Raw genomic sequence first — 23,446 nt, forward strand, 5'->3', positions numbered from 1 at the left:
ACATATAATTCTATTTGTCAATTAAAAATGGATTTTGTAAGAGCAGTTATACCGGCTTTCTTTGCTGGCCTCCAACTCATCCAGTTCCTCGGGGCTTTTGTACACGTTGCTTCTTCTATCTGAAAGGATTTCCCCAAACAATCTCCTTTACCTGGTGACTCTTACCCTTCAGGTTATATGTTAAATATCAGTTCCCCTAGGACACTAGCCCCGCACTCTCCATCGAAATTAGATTTCATTTCGGATGCTCTCCTCTGCCCTTGCATGTATCTTTCCTTCAGGAAAAATAGACTTAAACTAGGCCAGTGGTGAAGGGTTTCCTCCCAGTGTATCTGTTTACTGCAACTGTCTTGAAACAGGCTATAAGGTTTATGAGAGCAGAGAGTACATATATTTTGTCCACCATTAATTTCTAGTAGCTAAAATAACCTCTAGTAAATATTAGTGAAAGAATAAATGTTTGTTGAAATTGTCAGAGAAATAATAAAAATATGTCTTGGGTGTCATGAGAACACAGAGAAGGCAGAGCCAAAACCCACTGGCAGAGAGCAGCGGGCAGACACGGGAGGGAGAGGAGGGAAAGTGGTAGCTGGGATTGTCTTAAAGTGTGAGATGAAACTTGTCAACTAAACAAAGGAGGGGAGCTACTGCAAAGAGAGAGAGCACGGGAGAATACAGGAATCCTGCGACTTTGAGTCTCCAGAGTGCGTAATTGGGCACATGTGAGAAAGGGATAATAACATTAGAAACAGTAATACTAGAGAGGTGGGCAGAAATTAGATGATAAATCCATGCTAATGAAGGAATCTTGCTTTTGTCTTGTACAGCAAGGAGAGTCGCAGGAGCATTTTCCGTGGGTTTTCTGCCCATTCTGAGACTCTAGCTAGCTCACTGTTCATATTAACCCGATCTCTTCCTTATAATCACTTGAGATAGTTCAGCAATTATTCCATGCTAGTAGCTTTCCTGAAGAGAGTAAATGAGTGTGATGTTCAAGGAGTAATCATGAGGGCCAAGACAAGATAGTGTGCAAGGGCACATATGCATGGGGAGGAGACTGCTCAAAGAAGCTCCACTCTCAAACACAGGAAAGACTAACAACCTCATGTAAAGACAAAGACATTTCAATATGAAGGTGGACTAGGGCAAAAAAAAGGGCCAGTAAGGTTTGTTGCAGGATGTGTGGGACAAAGGTTGCCTATGGTCTTCAGGAAAGACAGGGTAGTGATGGACAGACATTCTGCTTCTGTTCCTCAATTCCTTAGTTAGTCCTTCCCCCATATCCGCTTAGCCTTGTTAAAGCATCACTGGCAGTCGAGACCCGGAATGTCTTTAACTTCTTTTAGCCTCATTGTCTTCTGTTGAATGCCCTTATGTTAAGTACAGTTGGACAACTAAATGAGAAAATATGGGGGGGAGACATATTTTGCCTGGCATATACTAGACATATGTAGTTAAAAAGTCGGTTCTTTAATTAACAGGATACAAAGTCTGGCCCATTGCTCTTTGAAGGGCTGATTTAAATTCCTTATTTCTCAAACTGTAAATCATTGGATTGAACAGTGGGGTGAGAATGGTATAAGATACAGATATCAGGGTGTCTTGGCTTGAAGAGTAATTGGACTTGGGCCGTAAGTAGATAAAAGAGGCACAACCGTAGTGAAGGGTTACAACAATGAGATGAGAGGCGCAGGTGGAGAAGGTCTTGTATCTTCCAACAGAGGAAGGGATTCTTAGAATGGCAGAGATGATGCGTGTGTAGGAGACCAGGATAAGTAACAGAGGAATGACCAGGACAAAGACACCAAGCATGAATATGACCAACTGACTGAGGCGGGAGTGATGTGATGCCAGTTTGAGGACAGGGGAGATGTCACAGAAGAAGTGATGTAGACGGTTGGAGGAGTGGAAGGGCAGATGAAACACTAGCGAGGAGGTGACCAGGGAGACAGCGAAGCCACCAGCACAGGCAGCGGCCACTAGCCCCAGGCACACCTTAGGTCCCATGAGTACCGTGTAATGCAGTGGGTTGCAGATGGCCACGTAGCGATCATAGCCCATAGCTGCCAGCAGGAAGGAGTGAGAGCAGCCAAGGAAGAGAAAGGAAAACATCTGGATGGCACAGCCCAGGAAGGAAATGGTCTTCCTCTGGGCCAGCAGGTCGACCAGCATCTTGGGCACGATGACAAAGGTGTAGCAAGTTTCAGAGCAGGACAGGACAGCAAGGAAGAAGTACATGGGGGTGTGAAGGGCTCTGTCGAGCACAATGGTGGAGATGATGATGGCATTGGTGCCCAGAGTGAACAGGTAGAGGAGCAGGAAGATGACGAAGAGCAGCAGCTGCAGCCGGGCCAGGGAGGAGAAGCCCAGGAAGACAAACTCTCTCACCACTGTCTCGTTGACCCGCTCCATGGATGGCACCTGTGTGCAGAAGACTCAGAGACGGAGGTAGAGGCCAGGATCCAGGACGCAGAGTAGAAATGCACAGAACACTCAGCACAAAGTTTGCAGCTGGGAGGCATTTCCAGGTGTTTGGTGTAATTTCTTCATTCCAACTTTTAAACATCTGCTAAAAGAAGAATTAATGCCACGTGTGCCGCAGAATAACTGCTGACCACTTTGGAGGCTTTCCGTAACCTGAAGAACACGCTTCTCATTCCAGGGTTGGGAAGTCGCCTAATAGTTTTCCCTTTTGTATACCATCTTGTTTTCCTTGCTCACTGTAAGCCCCCAAAACTTGCCAAAAGTGAAAAAATGTTATTTTGCCATCTGAACCTGATGAGAATGTAGAATGAAAGAATCACTATTGTTAAAACATAAACATGAACTTCAGTTTATCTAACTGTAAAATGAAAGGAGAAAGAAATAATCAGATGATCTCTGAGTACAGGCATGAGGAGACTTACTATTGACGGCTTTATGCTGAGGTATGTAGTAAAGTGTCATATATTCTGTCTCACTTTCAGTACAACAATATTTAATCCTCAAAATGATAAGAGAAACAAACAAAAAGCTTTAGCTTAACTTCTGACAAACTAACAAGAGACCAATAAGAAATACCACTAACAGTTCTGCCAGGCAGAACATGGGTCAAGGTGGAATAAAAGGTAACATTGGTACAAACTTTTCTTTCTATTTTTAAGAAGACAATAGTTGCTAGGGTATTAAAGAGAGACTATTGCATTTGTGGCATTTTGAGATATCTCAGGGAATCTCAGAGAAATAGAGTTTTATAAAAATGGCACAGAGTGGTATAATTGGGAAGTCTGCCACGTTCCACTTGCCTGCCATAAACCATAGGCTTTGTATCTTCTTTACAGTGTTACATCAGTAAGAATCCTTTTGAACATTGCAAACTGCTAGAAACAATTATTTCTAATGTCATTTTAGGTTTAATTATTCAGTGGCCCAATCTAGGAAGTAAAGAAAATAATTTCTGGATGCAAAATCATCCAGCAGGTACTGGCTGTATCCAGTCTTTATTTACATGCTTCTGAGGGTTTTTACATCATTTTGTGCTGAGAAATTATTAGCACCTACCACCAGAATTGTTTTGTTGATGTTAGATTTTTCTAGTCAATAGCAACCCTTGGTTTCCTGGACCCTAAGTTAAATCACTGGACATCTCTAAAACTCACTGCATCTATCTCGAGAATTTGGAAATTATATTTTTAAGTTCTTACTACAAACTTGTCCTTAAGTTAGTAGCAATTACTTGTTTTACTAAAATTAGTATAGCTATAAAGGTACTGTTATTACATGTAAATATAGAGAAAGTGTATACCACTTACATCTTCATTATGTGTGGGGGGTGTGTGTATGAGTTTATGCTTCTATGTCAAGGAAGGTAAAAGTTTCCCTACATAATACCTCCTCCTGGGCAAATAGATTTCTGTGTATTCAAAATAGTGAGGAAAATCTACATTTATAATCATTGCTTAGCTTTCTGTCATCACGTTTCATCACCAGAGAAAAGACTTTCACCTGGATCGTCTTCCAACTCATTCACATCTAGCCATGACAAGGCCTTCACTCGACTGAATGTGATGTATAAAGCAGACTATGGAAGCTGGGAATTCTCTGATTCTGAAGCAGCACCTGTATCTGCCCAATATGAAAGAAAATTGTTTGAATTATTTGTCACTTAGGCCCAGACTGATTCTAGTCAAGTGGACTTTTGCATAATACTAACACAACTACATAGCCTAAATGAATTGTGTGCTTGATGTAATGGATTTCTCATAATCTGTGGATCTAGCTCCTCAGTTCACGTAAGAAGGTACCCCCATCTACCCAAGATGGCATCAAGGGCCACCACAGTGTGTCATCATCGGTGCTGTCACAGAAAGACAAGAGAGCAGAAAAATAAAATTTTTCATCTTGTCACATACTGAGGGCTATAAAATAAAGGTGAAAGATCTCTCAATCTAGACTGAGAAGATTTAGGTTTTAGGTCGAGTTTTGTGCATCTTGGGATGAGGTACTCAACTTGAATAGTCTCCTGATTTAAAATCAAAGGGTCAGGGTAAGCGATAACTGAATACGTGGGTAGGATGCCTGGGAGCTGTTGAATCAGAGATCCCTGCACAGGAGTTTACAGGTGTTCTGAGCATAGGTAGCCCTTGAGTACTATGACTCCCAGGAGCCCCTCAAACTCAGAGAGTCAAAGATTCTCTGATGATCTCAGAAACCCCTTAACTGTGATATTCTACAACTTATGGGTTGAATTCAAGTTATGATGCTTGAAGATGGTACTTCTGCTTCCTGTTTATCTAACTTTCAGCTGCTTCCCTGGGATTTCATGTAATTGGGATTTAAATACAAACTACTTGAGGGTACTGGTTTTCTCAGAAAGGTGGGGAGCAATCCATAGGGTAATCACATGCAAACTTTTGGAAATTCAAATATTTACCTTATGAAAAGTATTCAATGGACTTGGTGCCCATAGCACAGTGCAGCACTAGCCACATACACAGAGGCTGGTGGGTTCGAATCTGGCCCAGGCCAGCTAAGCAACAATGACAACTGCAATGACAACAATAGCTGTGCGTTGTGGCAGGCACCTGTGGTCTCAGCTACTTGGGAGGCTGAGGCAGGAGAATCGCTTAGGCCCAAGAGTTTGAGGTTGCTGTGAGCTGTGATGCCACAGCACTCTACCGAGGGTGACATAGTGAAACTCTCTCTCTCAAAAAAACAAAAGAAAAGAAAAGAATTGATGAATTAACTTGATACCTTTTTTTTTCATTTTTGCAACAAGCCTTTAATACTTTTTTTAAAAGCCATATAAGAAAAACATTTAAAAAGAAAATATTCTCAAAACAAACACACACTGAGCAACACGACCATAGAAGGCACTACCAGCAGTTATACCCAGCTCTGGGAGGGAAGGGATACTCTATACAATAAGTTTTTTCAGAGGCTTAGACTGGGTCTAACTGTGCTTTAGATAATATCTGAATTTTCCCATATTTATTTCATAGATACCATTATTTCTTTATATCTTTAAGAGAAATTACATACACAGCCTCAGATAGTAAAGAAGTGGAATTTTTATCTTTTAGATACACATGAAAATCTTCCGTTTCTCCACATTGCCTTATTAAAATGAAGTTTAAGTATCAGATTCCATTTATAGCTAAAAACATTTATCCATGAGCACACAATAGAGAGAAATGTAAAAGTGGGGAAAGAGATATAAGTGTCTCTGTTTCATTTAATCCATGAGTCCACCTATCTTTAAAAAAGGAATAGAAGAGAAACAGAAAGATAGAGAGTGAGAGAAGGTGGAAGGAGGGAGGGAGGAAGGAAGGAAAAGAGGGAGAGAAGAAGGAAGGAAGGGAGGAGGGAGGGAGGAAGGGAGGAAGGGAGGAAGGGAGGAAGGGAGGAAGGGAGGAAGGGAGGAAGGAAGGAAGGAAGGAAGGAAGGAAGGAAGGAAGGAAGGAAGGAAGGAAGGAAGGAAGGAAGGAAGGAAGGAAGGAAGGAAGGAAGGAAGGAAGGAAGGAAGGAAGGAAGGAAGGCCCAGTGCAATCATCAAGAAAAATTTAGAGAACTGAATGGACCATTCCCAATCACTTGTAGTACCTAGGGTGAAAAGCAGCGCTGATTCTCCTTTTTTTTTTTTTTTAAATCCCTTTCAGGATTTTTTTTTTTTTTTGTAGAGACAGAGTCTCACTTTATGGCCTCGGTAGAGTGCCGTGGCCTCACACAGCTCACAGCAACCTCCAACTCCTGGGCTTAAGCGATTCTCTTGCCTCAGCCTCCCGAGTAGCTGGGACTACAGGCGCCCGCCACAACGCCCGGCTATTTTTTGGTTGCAGTTTGGCCGGGGCCGGGTTTGAACCCGCCACCCTCGGTATATGGGGCCGGCGCCTTACCAACTGAGCCACAGGCACCGCCCTGATTCTCCTTTTTAACTCTATCACTTACTAGAAATCCATCTGATCTCCCTAGGAAGACAAGGGAGAGGCTTTCTCAAGCACCACCCAGGTCCAGGCCCCACAAAGCCCCAGACTAAGTCAGCATTCCTGCTGTGCAGTACATACCTACATGCTCTCCTTCCAATTCAGAGACAAGCAGCCCTTTGTACCTGGGGTCCCCTGACGGGAAAATCTAAGCCACAGATCAGAGCCTGAAGGAAGTAACAGCAGAAGACAGGGAATCTGCCCTGAGAGCAGCCTCCATCTACATCAGCAGTGCTTGCCTCCTCCATCCATCAGGACTCTTGGCTTCTGCCAATAAGTTACTATCTTCAGTAGTTATGGTGACCAATGTGGGGCGTGTTTATTAGAAGCATGTACAAAGATGGCTGGACTCCTGAGGCTAGGTCTACTGCCCGGGAGGCATTGTCTTGGGATTAATTAGAAGTCAAATTTATTTAGTAAAAATAATGTCATCCAGTTTGTCAAGGATGGCTTCAGCTCAAGAGCCTGGGGAGAAAGAGCCCCAAGCATAATTAGCCAAAACAGGCACTGAAAGTTGGGCACATCTGTGATGGACTCTGAAGGAGAAGCCACCACAGCTAAGACCAAGTGGAAAATCTTTACTGAGTTTTAGTCAGGAGACTGAAGTATTTGTCCACTGACTCTCAACTTTAGCGTTTGATCAATAAGTTTTCATCCTCCCCCCTTCTTAGTTTCCAGATTCCATTACTACCCTTTATGACCGTATGTATTACTTGTTTAGCTCTCCCTTATAAGTGAGCTAAGGCAGCATCTGGTTTTACCACTCCTGAGAAACTTCACTTAGGATAATGGTCTCCAGTTCCATCCAAGTTGCTGCAAAAGACACTATTTCATCCTTTTTATGGCTGAGTATATTCTGTAGTATATTCTCGCATCCTCTCCATGGATTCCCAGTACTCTCACGCAAACAATCAATATTAATATATATTCTGTATATACTACAGAATATACGTGTCACATTTTCTTTCATCATGTGAGGAGCACTTAGGTTGATTCTGTATCTTTGCTATTGTGAATTGTGCTGCAATAAACCTTCGGGTGTAAGTATGAGTTCTGCTGCTGCTGCTTCTCTTTGGGTTTGGTTTGCTCTTCTTTTCCTAGTTCCTTGTTGTGTTACATTATGTTGTTAATTTGTGATCTTTCTTTCTTTTTGATGCAAATATTTAGGCTATGACCTTTTTGATGTAAACTGTAGATTTTTGGATGCTCATGTCATATTTTTCATACCCATAATTCTTATATTAATTATAATCCCATATTTCTCACAGTGATTATTCATCATTCTCTTTTCTACATTTTTTACTAACTAGGCTACTTAGAAATCCTGAGTCCAGGCTCTGAAATTCCTCCTTCTGCTTGGTCTAGTCTGTTGCTAAAGCTTTCTGCTGTATTTTTAAATTCCCTTCATGACTGACTTTTTCATTTCCATGTGTTCTGTTACCTCTTCTCTAATGTTATTAATCTCTTTAGTGAATTTTTCACTTTGTTTAAATTTTGGTTTCTTAGAGATGGTTTTCTACCATCTCCTCAGTTCTATTCATCTTACTTTCCATTCATAACCTGAACTTCATATCTGCAATTTCACAATTTTCTTTTGGTTGGAGGTCATTAATGTAGTGCTGCTGTGATCCTATATTTCATGTTGCCTGAGTCCTATACTGGTTCCTTCTCATTTGGGGCCTCTTCTCTGAGCTCAAAACAGATGGCAGATATGATACACCTGTTCTCTGCTGGGACCCCTGTTACTCAGTGAAGATAGGGTTGGGTCCCTGGAAGCTTGACTAGGTGAGAAAGGGCCAGAAGTGCAATAAGGCTTTAGCACTGCTGCTCTGTCCCCCTGTGCTTTTCACTGGGCCATAGCAGCAGGCCAGGCCCTAGTCAAGGTGTGCACACGAGGTGGGGCTGGCCAGCAGAATAGAACATGCATGTAGGGAGGAGGGGGTCCACTGAGGGCAGCATGTGCACACATAGGCCTGGGCGGTATGTGTGCAGCAAGGCAAACACAGGATGCAGCACACACAGGGTGCAACAGGGCCATGGGATATAGCAAATGTGCATGGCACAGTGGGCTTGCAGGGTGGAGCAGGCCTCTGGGGCAGGGTGGCCCAGTGGGTCACAGCTCATATGTAAGGCAGAGCTGAACCTCAAGACAGAGCAGGTCCATGGGGGAGATCACCTGGGCAGGATAAGGCGGGTCCATGGGGGACACCCTTTCACATGAGGCAGCAGCAGAGTGCACACAGGGCACAGCATCCAAGGCACCTGCATGGGAAAGTGCCATTCTGCACATGCAGTGCACCAAGATGTCGTGGTGGGGGCTGCGCGGGCTTTTGTGCCACGTGGGGCCTCCCAGGTAGCAGCAGTAGTGGCCGTCCAGCTGCCCTGACAGTGTACAGTGGGTGCTAAGGGCTGTGGGTGCATGCTCCATCTAGGTCCCACAGAAAGTACAGGGGGTGGGATCATCCAGCCACAGCAGTGGACATGGGCCTGTGGTCTCCTGCTACGGCCAGGTCTGTCAGTGGTGGCAGCAGCGGTGCGGGTGCACATCTTCTGCCCATGGGGTGCATATGAGTTACTGGATTTTCCAGCCTCATCACCATCTGAAAGGAGCAAGGAGAAGACTGCAGTCTCAGATCTGACCCCTGGGAGAAGTAGTGTTCCAGACTTAAGATGTTACAATGACACCAGCACCCAGGCTCCCAAGCCAGCTGTCCCTTGTCTCTGAAGCAACCCAGCTGCCTGGCCTCCAGTCAGGTCTCTATCAGTCTGGAAGCCTGCCCTGGTGGATGGCCCTAGGGGAATCCTGGATCCAGGCATGCTCACCTTTGTCCCTTTCCCAAGTGTGGGCACATTTCTTTTTTTTTCTTTTTCTTTTTTAATTTTTTTATTAAATCGTAACTTTGTACATTGATGCTTTTATGGGGTTCAGTATACTGCCTGATATACGATGTGAAATGCTTACATTGAACCAAGTAACACATCCATCACAATTATACTCATTTCTTAATAGTTCTGATGTGAGCACTTTTCCTTATTACCTCCGGTCCTGCTGAGCAGGTGGTCCAGCTTCTGTTTCTCCCCTTCATTCTCGCGTCCTCTCCATGGATTCCCAGTGCTCTCACGCAAACAATCAATCCAAAGAGAGTTATCTATTCTCCACTTTGACAGCAGTATTGCGCCAGCTGTTTGTATTCCACTGTCTTGGTCTAATTCCCTCATCTGCTGAACTGTTGAAAGACATTTGGATCATTTCTAGCTGGAGGCTAATAGGAATAAAACTATTATGAGCATTAGTTTCCAAGTCATTGTGTAATCATAGGTGTTTATTTATCTTTGGTTCATACCTGGGGGTGGCGTGTCTGTGCCATAGAGTAGGTGTATATTTAAACACCTAAACAGCTAAACTATTTTTCAAAGAGATTAGACATAGTTTATTCCCACCACGAACGTTATGAGAGTTCCAGTGGTTTTATGGCCTAGCCAACTCTTGGTATGGTCGGTCTTTTTTTACGCATGCGTTATATTTCATTGTCATTTTATTAGGTATCTCCTTGAGGAATTATAATGTTGAGCATATTTACGTACATGCTTATTGGCTATTTGTATATCTTGTTTTGTAAAGTGTATGTTCAAATATTTGACCACATTCAATTAATTTTTCTTCCTTTTCTTCCTTTGTAAGAAATATTTTTGATACATGTCATTTATCAGATATATATTGTACATATATTCTCCTAAAATGTGGATTACCTTTTCATTTTACTAATCAAACTCTTTTCATAAAAATTTTATTAAGCTATAGTTTTATGCCATTAGATCTACATTTTGACAGTTTGCAATTCAGTAGTTTCAGTTATCTTCAAAGAATTACATATCCATCAAATTACGTCATTTTAGAAAGGCAATGTAATTTAATATATCATTCTTTTTAATAGGCCATGTTTTCTATCTCCTGTCTAATAAATGTTTATCTACCTCAAGTTGCAAAGATTTCTCCTGTGCCTTCTTCAAAATTTATAGTTTGGATATTTTTAAATGAAATTTGGTACATGTAGTGTAACTGTGCATGTGCTAGAGTCAGTGACAGTAAGTTTTTTCAACATACCGTGCTGGAAATATATGATACACACACACGAACATAAACTTTGACTTTGACTTTGAAATGGATATTCAATTAGGATTTTGGATGTTCAATTAGGATTTTGGATATTCAATTAGGATTTTGTGTTGAATTTTATTTTTTATTTATTTTATTTTATTTTTTTGCAGTTTTGGCCGGGGCTGGGCTTGAACCTGCCACCCCCAGTATATGAGGCTGATGACCTACTCCTTGAGCCACAGGCACCACCCAATGTTGACTTTTATTTTTTATAGTTAAAAATGTTCATATTTATTACAATATGTAGTATTATCAGCATAATATTACTTTTGTTAATATTTCTTATGCTAAATTCCATTTTGTCTGATGTTAATATGGTCACTGTGGCTTTCTACTGATTAGATTTTTTTTGTTTTTTTCTAGCATTTTACTATTGTCTGCAACTTAATATTTAAAGCGGGTCTTTTGAAAAAATTATGTAACTGCTTTTTTATTCAAGTATGACAATCATTTTTTAAGTGTTTAAATTGTGTATAGCTAACAGAAGTTTCCTTTTGAATGTGTTTAAATATACTATGTTACTATCCGGTGTCTCTTTGTTTCATTTACTTTTTGTTTCTGCTTTCCCTTTTTCTTGATTTCCATTGAATTAAGTAATTAATTTTTTATATTCTGTTTTATCTCCTTTATTGTTTTATTAGAAATACCTTTGTGGAAAGTCTGTGGTTTTCTAGGGTATAGCATCTATAACTTATCACAGTCAATCTTCATAATGTTACTTTACAACAGAACACTTTCTTCCTGTTGAGTTTTGTCATATTTTCTTCTTCTAAATATTAAAATTCCTAATTACATTATTTTGTTTTTGTTTTTGTTCTTTAAATATTTGACTATCCTTTAAAAACATTATATTTTAAAGGAATATTTTTATATTTACAGAAAAGTTTATCATTCCCAGCACTCTGCATACTTTAAGTAAATCCAAATATTTGCCTACAGTTATTTTATTTCAGCTTTAAAGACTTCCTTTTATATTTCTTTTGGTGAGTTCTTATGATCAAAAATTCTCTCATCTTTTGTTTACCTAAAAAAGTCCTTATGATACCTTCATTTTTCATACCTTTGTTTTTGAGGAATAGTTTTAATGAATATCAAATTCTAGATCTTTTATTTTTACTTTAAAGATGACTGCTTTTTCTTCTGAAAATTCACTTGTATTCATTAATGTTTTCCTCTACTAACAAGGTGTATTTTACTCTCTGGCTTTTTTTTAAATTTTCTCTTTATCGCTTGTTTCAGCAATTAGATTTTGATATTCTTAGCTGGGTTTTTTTATGTATATCCTGCTTAAATTCATTTAAGTTTTTTGACTTATGCATTCATATTTTTATCAAATTTGAAAAGTTTTCACCAATTATGTCCTCCAACTACTTTTTACCTCTTCCCCTGACACTTCACATGCATGCTTTTTTAATTTCTTTCTAATGCTCCACCAGTTACTAGAAGCACCTTTATTTTTTTTACACTTTTTTCCCTCTTTGAGCTTCTTTCTGGATGTTTTCTATTGCTTTTTCTCAAGTTCACTGATCATTTTTTATCAGTGTTCCATCTATATTTGATTATTATACCCAGTGAATATTTAATTTTGTTAGTATAACTTTTATCTCTGAAAGTTTCATTTGTTCTCCTTATATGTTCTTTGAGAATACTTTTACATTTACAATTTTACATTGGCAAGCAGTTATTTTGTTTTATAAATAAATTCATTGCTTTAAAAAAATTAAACTACTTTAATATGATGTATTTTACTTACAGTAAACAACACGTTTAAAATGTATGACTTCTTTCACTCAGTATAATAATTTTGAATTTTATCCACTTTTTTGAGTATCAGTAATTGCTCCTCTTCCTTACTCAGTGCATTCCCCTCCTTTCAATGTTTTAAAAAATTGAGCTACTACATGTAAAACTGCTATAAAAATCTGTTTATAAGTATTCGTGTTGATATGTGTTTTAATTTACATTTAACTATATCCAGTAAATTTTTATAATTTTAAATATATTCAGTTTACTGTGGGTAAAATGTATTAAAGTAATTAAAATTTTAAAAAACCTTTAAATGAACAGACTGGGAACAGATTTACTTATAAAGGAAGGCAGATTTACCTATTAGAACATGTGTTTCACTTATCTTAAATAAACAAATAGACTTGGAGAGTCCAGGTCACTTGGTGAGTTAATGTTCAGCTCTCTAAGACACTACCAAAATGTTCTCCAAAGTAATTGTAGTTTTCTGCTCCCAACAGTCACATAAGAAGCTTCTAGTTCTTCCACATTCTTGCTTGACACATGGTAGTAGCAACATTTTGAATTACAGAAGATAAATACAGGGGTCTTTTTTGGCACGTTATTGATGTTAGTTGATGAGCATCTTTGTTCTACATTTATTGGTTATTTCTTTCTCTCCCACTGTGTGTGTGTCTATTTGAGAAAGAAAATCTGGTCCCATGTATTTCCCTTTTTATTAGATTAGTATTTTTCTTATTATTAATTCATAAATGTTCTTTGTGTCTTCACCGTGTATCAAACAGCTAGGACAAATGTTACAAATATTTTCTCCCAATACGCAGCTTATATTTCATTGTAGTAATGGTATCTTTCTAAAGAACACAAACCTTTAATTTTGATATTTTGATAATATCTAATCTATCTTTTTTTTGTCTTTGGGCTTGTGTTTCTTATGTGCTTTATAAAGACAATATTTATTTACCATTAAATCACAAATATTTTGTCTTAAAACTTTCACTTTACTGTTTAAATTTAGATGCACATTCCATCCTAAGTTAATATCTTTTTTGTTGTTGTTGTTAAATCATGGCTGTGTACATTAATGCAATCATGGGGCACCATACACTGGTTTTATAGACCGTTTGACACATTTTCATCACACTGGTTAACATAGCCTTCCTGGCATTTTCTTTCTTTCTTTCTTTCTTTTTTTTTTTTTGCTGCAGTTTGGCCAGGGCTGAGTTTGAACTCACCACCCTTGGCATATGGGACCAGCGCCCTACTCACTGAGCCATAGGCGCTGCCCAGGAATTTTCTTGGTTATTGTTTTAAGACATTTATATTCTACATTTACTAAGTTTCACATATACCCTTGTACGATGCACCGCAGGTGTAATCCCACCAATCACCCTCCCTCCACCCACCTCCCAACTCCCTCCCCTCCCTTTCCCCCTACCCCCTATTCTTAGGTTATAACTGGGTTATAGCTTTCATGTGAAAGCCATAAATTAGTTTCACAGTAGGGCTGAGTACATTGGATACTTTTTCTTCCATTCTTGAGATACTTTGCTAAGAAGAATATGTTCCACTCCATCCATGTAAACATGAAACAGGTAAAGTCTCCATCTTTCTTTAAGGCTGCATCATATTCTATGGTGTACATATACCACAATTTATTAATCCATTCATGGATCGATGGGCACTTGGGCTTTTTCCATGACTTAACAATTATGAATTGGGCTGCAATAAACATTTTGGTACAAATATCTTTGTTATGATGTGATTTTTGGTCTTCTGGGTATATGCCTAGTAGAGGAATTATAGGATTGAATAGCAGATCTATTTTTAGATCTCTAAACGTATAAGTAAGAAAAGAACAAGTGATCCCATCACAAGCTGGGCAAGGGACTTGAAGAGAAACTTCTCTGAAGAAGACAGGTGCACGGCCTACAGACATATGAAAAAATGCTCATCATCTTTAATCATGAGAGAAATGCAAATCAAAACTACTTTGAGATATCATCTAACTCCAGTAAGGTTAGCCCATATCACAAAATCCCAAGACCAGAGATGTTGGCATGGATGCGGAGAAAAGAGAACACTTCTACACTGCTGGTGGGAATGCAAATTAATACATTCCTTTTGGAAAGATGTTCTGAGTTAATTTCTTATGTGTAGTGTTCAGGGAGGTTTAATCTTTAAATTTTAAGGGAGGCTATCTAGTCCCTTTTGTGTCATTCATTGAGAAGGCTTTTCTCATTAAGTTGTCTTGCACCTTTGTAGAAAATCAACAAAGCATGTGTAGGTTGAGACTTGCTTTTAAATTTTGTTAAGGAAGTTCTAGTAACCTTTGCTTAAAACTAGTTTATCCTTATTACTATAGTGGGGGGGTGAGGTTTCATATATATACTGATTATCCTAGTGGCTCTATGGTGTTTTTCTACCCCAGCTTGTAAGAATTCTGACACCTCCCAATCCTGTGTGAGGCCTAGGAAGTGTGGCTAATATCCTCCTGGTAGCCTTTTGTCCAGTTTTACAAAGTTTATCCTCTTCTCTGACACTTTGCGCCACAAATTATAGTTGCTTCAGGCTCATCAAACTCCAATTTCACTTTCCTTAGCTCAACAAGCTTACTGTGGTCTCCTTGAATTCCTTCTGAAAAATGAGAATAATATTGTCCAACTTGATAAGTTTATCAGAGAGATTATGTGAGCTAATGAATGGATAATAATGGCTTCCTAGTTAATGTTGAGAAAGTTGCTATTAATATTAGAATCAATATGAAAAATGTGTAGAAAGAAAGGCTTGTCATTGTAGTCCTTCAGCCCTTTGCCCTTAGAAATGACCCAATATATTCTTCTTAGTAAAGTATCACAAAAATGGAGAAGCAAGAATCCAATGTACTCAGTTATAATATGAAACCAATAGACAATCCATCTTCTGCACAGATCAAATTAAAGCAAGTAACTTATCTGAACCAATCTTTTTCTTTCTTTAAGGGTGAGTATGTATTTTCAATGCCTAGAATCCAAAGAAGAACCTCTCTCCAAAGCCTCAATTCCCTGGGGTGCCCCAGTTATATAAAACCAGGGGATTTTGCTGAGGCATATGCCAACAGGGGCACAGAGCTGCTAAGACTGGGGTTTATCCGGTTATTTCCAGCCCAGTGACCAGGCAGACCTGTCTTTCATCTTTAGAGGCTCATGTCCTTGGACTTCCCCCAATAATATCAGAGGGAAAAACACTCCCTGACATTTGTAAAAACCTTTTGCCTAATTTCTCTCACCTCTGTAGATTTTGATGGGAACTTGGGACTGTGCGAAAACTCTACCTATGCATGTAAGTGTCTCCCTTATCCCATAGTTGTAGGATGACTCTTTCATCTGTCAGTCCTCTTTAAAAATATTTGTATACCAAAGAGAGGTACCGAGGCAGAAGAACTGTGGAAACCATGCACGTAGGAAGTGGAACCCAGCCCTAGAACCCAGAGTGAAAGACAAGACAGAAGTCACATGGAGAGTGGAAACATTCTACTGAACAAAACTACTGTGTGAAAATGGGAGAAAGAGCCAAGTTAGAGAAGAATTTAAAAAGTGTGAAACAGCAGAATATTGCTAAAATAGACCTAAACGAGAAAATAAGAAGGTATGTATCTTAGCAGACAGGAAAACGTATGACAGACTAAAGGTGGAAGAGCAAGAGACAGGAGCAGGTGGAAGGTGGGATGGAAAGCGAGGGAGGCTCATGCCGAGTAAAGAAGATGTTGGTCTATTTCCTAAGCTATTGGTGTGTCAACGCACAGTGCAAAGGAAATATTCAATATAGGACTCAGGTAATTCAGAAAACAAAGCCCTGGATGGGGAAGTTTGGACATTTAGAACACAGTTCCTAACTCAGGTTTTATGCGATCTGCATCATTGCATTTGGCTTCTCTTGGCTCAGTGTCTCTGTTTGTAACATGAGGAGCGTTGTCCTAGATACTAACAGTCTGCATTATTGAATGGGTACTTTATTGTGGGAATTTGTGGGAATTTGGTACTTACAAAAAAATTTTTGGCTTATACTATTATTACTGTCATTTCAGAGATGAAAATATGAGACATAAGGTGATTTCCTCAAGATCATAGACTGGCAGAGCTGTCTGACCCCAAAGCCTCCATCCTTCCCATCCTCTCTATGCTGCCATTCTAATGAATGATCCCAGAACAAACTGACAGGCAAATTCAAACAGCAATCAAAGCCATTCAGAGCTACTCGGGGAAGTCTCTCAGGGTATACATAATAAGTGGAGATAAATATCAATTGTGAGGGGCAAAGAACAGGAGGAAAGAAAGTGTAATGTCATGGGTAGAAGCAGAGATAGAAGCTGGTTACGTGTGACGGCTGTAGCCAGCCTGCTAATCTACAGGTGGGGGGCAGATATATGACTAAAACTCCTAAGATGGCGATTAGGAGAAGGAGAATTCCAGGGACAACTCCATGAGAAATATTGAAAGAACTAAATATGTTAGGATGAATAGAAGACCTATAAAGAGTTATGAACATTTTATGCTAATACCTAAAGGGTTATCATTTACAGAAAGGCTTTAAACTTCTTATGAGAATTTGCAGAGGACAAATCAAGAACAAGGGATAGATATTTCAAGGAAGCATAGTTTATGTCACAATAAGAAAGTTCTAGCTAAGCAATCATTCAAGCAAGAGAGCAGCCTGTTAGGGGAGGCAGGAGCTCCTTATTAACAATCTTGCTGGGCTGCGCCTGTGGCTCAGTGAGTAGGGCGCCGGCCCCATATGCCGAGGGTGGTGGGTTCAAACCCAGCCCCGGCCAAACTGCAACAAAAAAAATAGCTGGGCGTTGTGGCGGGCGCCTGTAGTCCCAGCTGCTGGGGAGGCTGAGGCAGGAGAATCGCGTAAGCTCAAGAGTTAGAGGTTGCTGTGAGCCGTGTGATGTCATGGCACTCTACCCAAGGGCGGTACAGTGAGACTCTGTCTCTACAAAAAAAAAAAAAAAACAATCTTGCTTAGATTACTATAAAGACATTCACAATATCTGGTGAAGTTTGAGTTAGATGATTTATGATCTTTTTTCCAAAGTTAGTATAGTATGATTGTTTAGTATGAAGCTTTAAGCATTATGTGATTTTCAGATTAAATACATCTTTCTTCTCACAGACAGTGGTCAAAATTGTTCTGAGAAAAATATGGACGTGGAGGAGATTGATGCAGGGCAGAGGGTGGAGATCTCAATGCAAACCTCATAATGCTCTGAGAGTAATTTAAGCTTTAATAAGATTTTTTTAAATACAGACCCTCATATACTCATGGGAGGGGAAACTCTAGTGAATGAGCTATACCAAAGGTTTCACAATTGAGCGTGCGTAAACAGAATCTAACACTTTTAAATAAATAAAAATACTTTATTACATCTAAAAAGCAGTAGTTGAGTCTAGTACATGAGGGAGTGGATAGATCACTTTTTGTTTGTTTGGGTGCTTATTGTTTTGAGTAAGATTTTTATAGGATGGCATTGAAGATAGGTGATTTCTAAGGACTTTCCCTCTCAAGTGGGTAAAGCAAATGGTTTAATCTTTCTGAGCCTCATCTCCTTTCTGTAAGACGGCAGTGTTAGATCCGCTGAGCTCTATGTTACTTTTTAATTTAGCAGTATGAAAAATAAAAACTGACAAAAATAAAGATAGATTTCTTCAGACACCCTTGAATTGGAGCATTATTTGTGCCACCTCATTTTGCCCCATTCCTGATCTGTGTGCTCAACTTGTTACTAATTTTTTCAGACCACTATTAGCAGGTTGGTACAGAAACACAAATCTGGTTTCTTTGGGATAATTTTACTCTTGTCAAATTCTGTCTTGTCAATTTCAGATTGTCTAAATCAATTCCCACTAACCCATGAAGAGACAGAACCAGAGTGTGATCACGGAGTTCGTCCTCGTGGGCTTCTCAAACCTGGGCCATCTGCAGACCCTGCTCTTCTTTATCTTCCTGCTGGTCTACCTGACCACTCTGACGGCCAATGGCACCATCATGACTGTCATCCGCCTGGAAAAGGCTTTGCACACCCCTATGTACTTCTTCCTCTTCATTCTTTCTTGCTCTGAAACCTGCTACACTTTGGTCATTGTACCCAAAATGCTAACCAACCTACTGTCCACAGTTCCAACCATTTCTTTCTCTGGGTGTGCTGCCCAGCTCTATTTCTTTGTGGGCTTGGCTTGTACCAACTGTTTTCTCATTGCTGTGATGGGCTATGATCGCTACGTTGCCATCTGCAACCCTCTTAACTACACACTTATTATCAGCCGAGCCACCTGCATGCAGTTGGTTCTAGCCTCCAGCATTTGTGGTTTCCTCATCTCTGTGGTTGTCAACATCCTGGTGTTCAGTGTGCCCTTCTGTGCCTCCAATCGGATCAACCACTTTTTCTGTGACATTTCCCCTGTCATAAAACTGGGCTGCACAGACACCAACCTGAAGGAAGTGGTCATCTTCTTCCTCAGCATCCTGGTATTACTGGTCCCCTTTGTGTTGATCTTCATCTCCTACATCTTCATCGTTTCCACGATCCTCAAAATCTCCTCCATGGAGGGACAGTGTAAAGCCTTTGCCACCTGTGCCTCCCACCTCACAGTGGTCATTGTCCACTATGGCTGTGCCTCTTTTATCTACTTGAGGCCCACATCCCTGTACTCCTCAGACAAGGATGGGCTTGTGGCAGTGACCTACACTGTGATCACCCCACTACTCAACCCCCTTGTCTACACACTGAGAAATAAAGAAGTAAAGATGGCTCTGAGAAAGGTTCTGAGTAGATACTCATTTCCCAAAACACTGTGAGTGCGCTGAAACAGCAGGAAATTCTATTCACAAACATGTCCTGGATAGCACCTCCATTCTATAAACATGTTGGTCCTTTTTGTAGAATCCTTGAGATACACATCCACAAAGAAATAAGGACTCTAGGTAATCTGGATACTTTTTACTGGAAATTTGTTTCATGTTTAAAAGTGTAATAGTTATACCAGTTGGTCTCCAGAAAGTCATGTGAAAATAGAAACTTTCAAGAATTCAAACCATGCTATTTTCACTCATTGCAAATGTTGGTGTTCTCAGATGCACACTGTGAATGCTGCATTATCTTTTCTTTCTTTTTTTTTTTTTTTGAGAAAGAGAACAGAAATTTATTTTGAAATTATCTCTTTCTTTTTTTTTTTTTTTTGGTTTTTTTAAATTCTTTTTTTTTATTTTTTTTTTTATTAAATCATAGCTGTGTACATCAATATGATCATGGGGCATACACTTGGTTCATAGACCATTTGACACATTTTCATCACATTCGTTGACATAGCCCTCCTGGCATTAATGCTACATTATCTTTTTGAAAGTATCCAGTGGATCTCCCTCCCACACTGAAGGAAACAGTGGAGAATTTTAAGTCTCTGAATGCTCTCTATACATTTTGAGGTTTAGGAAAAAATGCAATAAATCATTTCTAAATAAAGAGAATATAAATGTAGTGGTTGAAAAATGAGAGGGGAGGATTGAGTTCTAAGAGGCTGATAGTAGAATAGAAAAAATAAGACTTCTAGTCACACAGAGACCTGGGTTTGAACCTTTATTTAGATCATTTTCTAGGTAAGTGCCTTGGGCCAGGCTCGACTTCTGTTATTGTCAATTATTCCTTCTTCCTTCTCTAACACAGGTCCTTCATACTTCTGTGGTGGGCTGTTGTAGGCACTAAATAAATAATAGATGTAAGACAATTCCATGCTTGGCTGATAGAGGGTATTCAAAAATGAAGTCTCTTTCATCTCTCCATTTTCTTTTCTTCATTCTGAAAACTGAGATTGGATTTACCATCACATACAGGATGAAAGTAACAGATTTTTCAAGAGCTCTGAGTTGTTACATGCACCTGGCAAATTTCAGTCACCAATAAAGGTGTAGCATATACATTTGAGTGAGTTTACTGTGACTTTTGCTAGAGAGGTGTTTCAGTAAAACAACTAAATTATATGATACTGATACCATAAATTTTCATTTTTCATCCTTTCACTGAAGCAACATGCAGTTTAATAACTCAAGTTTAGAGCATAGATAACCTGCATTTCAAAGTTGGTTTCTTGCCATACTTGCGTGAGCATGAGCCAACAACTTAAGTGCTATAAATTGAGAAAGATTAAAGTAGGATTGTTGCAAGAATTAAATGAGGAAATGACTTAGAGTACCTAGCACATTGTTTTAAAACATAAAATGTATGTGATGAATTTTAAGAATTGATATTTTTCTTATATATGTACTGTTGAGAAATAAAAGAAGAGATTAGAATGCAGAATATAAAGGGGGAAAAACTAAAATTGGAAGAATCAGAAAGGAATGAAAGAATCGTAGCAGGCTCAGTGGAATGTATTTTGCACCTGTAGCTCTATTTTTCAGATGCGATGAGACATACAGCACTTTTTCTAGGATGAGATCATGAACGTAATTGTCCTTGTACATGACAGCTCTGATGGCCACTCCAGAAAAAGTTCCAAAAATTGCTTTGAAGGGTGGGCTAGGCTCTGGTGTCAGTGTATAGCTTCTCAAAGGCAGTACCTCGAAGGTGACTGTAGTGATCTTCCACAGTGCAGCACTTTTTCTAGGATGGGTTTGCAAACTTAATTGTATGACCTCGCAAAATATTTCACAAATAAAGATATTTAATCCTCCAAAATTAAAAAATGTATATAAATGAATGGTTTTGTAAAGTTGCTTAAACAATACAAAAAGAATTCAAAGTCAGATAAAGTATTTGAAGTATATGAAATTAATAAAAAGTGCTGACATCCAGAGTATACATAATCCTTATGAACTAAGAGAAAAAAACAGATATTTTTGTTTACTTAGTGGACAAAATATTGAACAAGATTTTCAAAAATGAGGAAATCTGGATGATAAAAATGAAAAGGCACTTAGTCCTTCTGGCCTGGGGAAAAAGCAAGTATGACTGCACCGACACATCAGAATGTCTCAAATAAAAGGGCATCAAACGCTGTAGTAGACGTGGAGCAAATGGAATTCCCACGCAATGCTGTCGGGATTGTAAATCGATACAGTCACTGTGAAAAACTATTTGGCAGGATCTAGTATAGTAGAACATATTTTTACTTTAATTTAGTTTTTGCTGTTTAGAAAAGCACCTCAAAGAATGATGAGTTAAAACCCTTGCTTGTTTTTGTGACTGGGGCTTATTTTATTGAGACAAGGGAAGTCATTGTTTAATGGAATTCTGATTTGCAAGATTAAAAGGTTTTGCAGTACTATTTTATAACAGCATAAATATACCTAAAACTACGGCAGCGGACACTTAGCAAGAATTACGATGTGAAGTTTATGTTATGTGCTTTTCACTACAATAAAGAATTTTTTTTTCCTCTTTTACTCGCGTTTCTGCAAGTCAGTTTAGGATGTAAAGTTTATGTCATGTGCTTTTCACTATAATAAAGAATTTGTTTTCCTCTTTTACTTGCGTTTCTGCAAGTCAGTTTAGGGTTGGCTGATCTAAGCTAGGCTTCGAGCGATGGCTCTGCTTCAACCTGCATGTCTCCCAGGGTTGCCCCCCACCCTTTGGTAGATTGGGGTCAGATCTGCATCATGCATATTCACGCTAGATCCTGGCTTAGACATACAGAAATTATGTGGGGAAAGCTCTTGTCAGAGTGATGGCAAAAGCCTTCAATGCCTCTTTTGGCCATGGCTTGAAACTGGCTAACTACCATTTCTGCCTATGTTTTTTTTTTTTTGGTAGAGACAGAGTCTCACTTTATGGCCCTCGGTAGAGTGCTGTGGCGTCACAGCTCACAGCAACCTCCAACTCCTGGGCTTAAGCGATTCTCTTGCCTCAGCCTCCCAAGTAGCTGGGACTACAGGCACCCGCCACAACGCCCGGCTATTTTTTTTTTTGGTTGCAGTTTGGCCGGGGCTGGGTTTGAACCCACCACCCTCGGTATATGGGGCCGGCGTCCTACCAACTGAGCCACAGGCGCCGCCCTCTGCCTATGTTTTATTAGTTATTGTAAATCCAATACCAAGCCCAAAGTTCAGGGGTAGGGAATTTTGTTCTGCCTCTAATAGAAGCAACTGCAAAGTCACCTAGAGGAGGACACAGAATGGGAAAAAAAGCTGTGGTGAAAAACTTAATTTACAACAATATGTTGTAAACCAGCAATTCAACAACTAGTACAGACAAGATAGAGCCATATGTTATCGAAAGGCACGTACAGTATGTTTTTAATAGTACTTTTCAGTATAGTCCAAACCTGGAAATAATCTCTATATCCATCAATAGAAGAACAGACAAATAAATTCAAATGCATTCATATAATTTTAATGTTGTGGAGCAGTGAAAACTTACTAGTACACTTAATAACATGGGTAAATCTTAACAAACATAATTTGAGTAAAAGAAGACAACCCCGAACTGTAAATACTCTGATTAGATTCATTCATAAATTTCAGAAATTGACAAAATCAGTGTATGGTCCTAGAAGTCAGAATAATAACTCCTCAGGCAAAAGGGTGGGTAACGTTCTACCTCTAAATCTCATGTGGATATATGTGTGTGTCACTTTACCAAGTCAGGTATATACTTCAATTTGTTTACTTCTCTGCATGCATATTACACTTTAATAAAAGGTACTTAAAATTCAGGAAAGAATCAAATCAAAAGGTTAAGTTGAAAAGACAAGGGCGAAGAAATAATGGACAGTTTGTGGTATATGCATATAAATTATTTGTTGGTTCAATATACAGATTTTATTGTCTTATAATCATTTCATAATCTATAAACACATTAAGTTCCATGAAGACAAGAACCATATTTTATTCTTTTTTGCATCCCCTGAATGATCAGAATAGTGTAAGTTATAGCATAGTAATTCAGAAAAGATGTATAAAGCTTTTTAGCATTCTGTCTACAGTGAAATTCTCTACAATAAATACAGTGACTGAATCAATAAATTTCAACAATGATTTTGATTATTTGATTTTTTTATATTTCCATGTTATCAGTTACTTTCTATTTTGAAAACTGAATTTATAT

At 39.1% G+C, this 23,446-nt stretch overlaps 2 protein-coding genes across 2 annotated transcripts; one reads left to right on the forward strand and one right to left on the reverse strand.

Annotated features, from left to right (window-relative positions):
- Positions 1-1,425: 1,425 nt before the first annotated feature.
- Positions 1,426-2,480, reverse strand: LOC128597370 (olfactory receptor 10K1). Its single transcript, XM_053607702.1, has one exon. The coding sequence runs from the start codon at positions 2,410-2,412 to the stop codon at positions 1,471-1,473; it is 942 nt and encodes a 313-aa protein (XP_053463677.1). The 5' UTR covers positions 2,413-2,480; the 3' UTR covers positions 1,426-1,470.
- Positions 2,481-18,258: 15,778 nt separating this feature from the next.
- On the forward strand, positions 18,259-19,203 carry LOC128595493 (olfactory receptor 10T2-like). Its single transcript, XM_053604159.1, has one exon. The coding sequence runs from the start codon at positions 18,259-18,261 to the stop codon at positions 19,201-19,203; it is 945 nt and encodes a 314-aa protein (XP_053460134.1).
- The last annotated feature ends 4,243 nt before the right edge of the window (positions 19,204-23,446 follow it).

The sequence above is a fragment of the Nycticebus coucang genome, chromosome 10 (genome assembly GCF_027406575.1).
Source record: "Nycticebus coucang isolate mNycCou1 chromosome 10, mNycCou1.pri, whole genome shotgun sequence".
Taxonomy (NCBI): domain Eukaryota; kingdom Metazoa; phylum Chordata; class Mammalia; order Primates; family Lorisidae; genus Nycticebus; species Nycticebus coucang.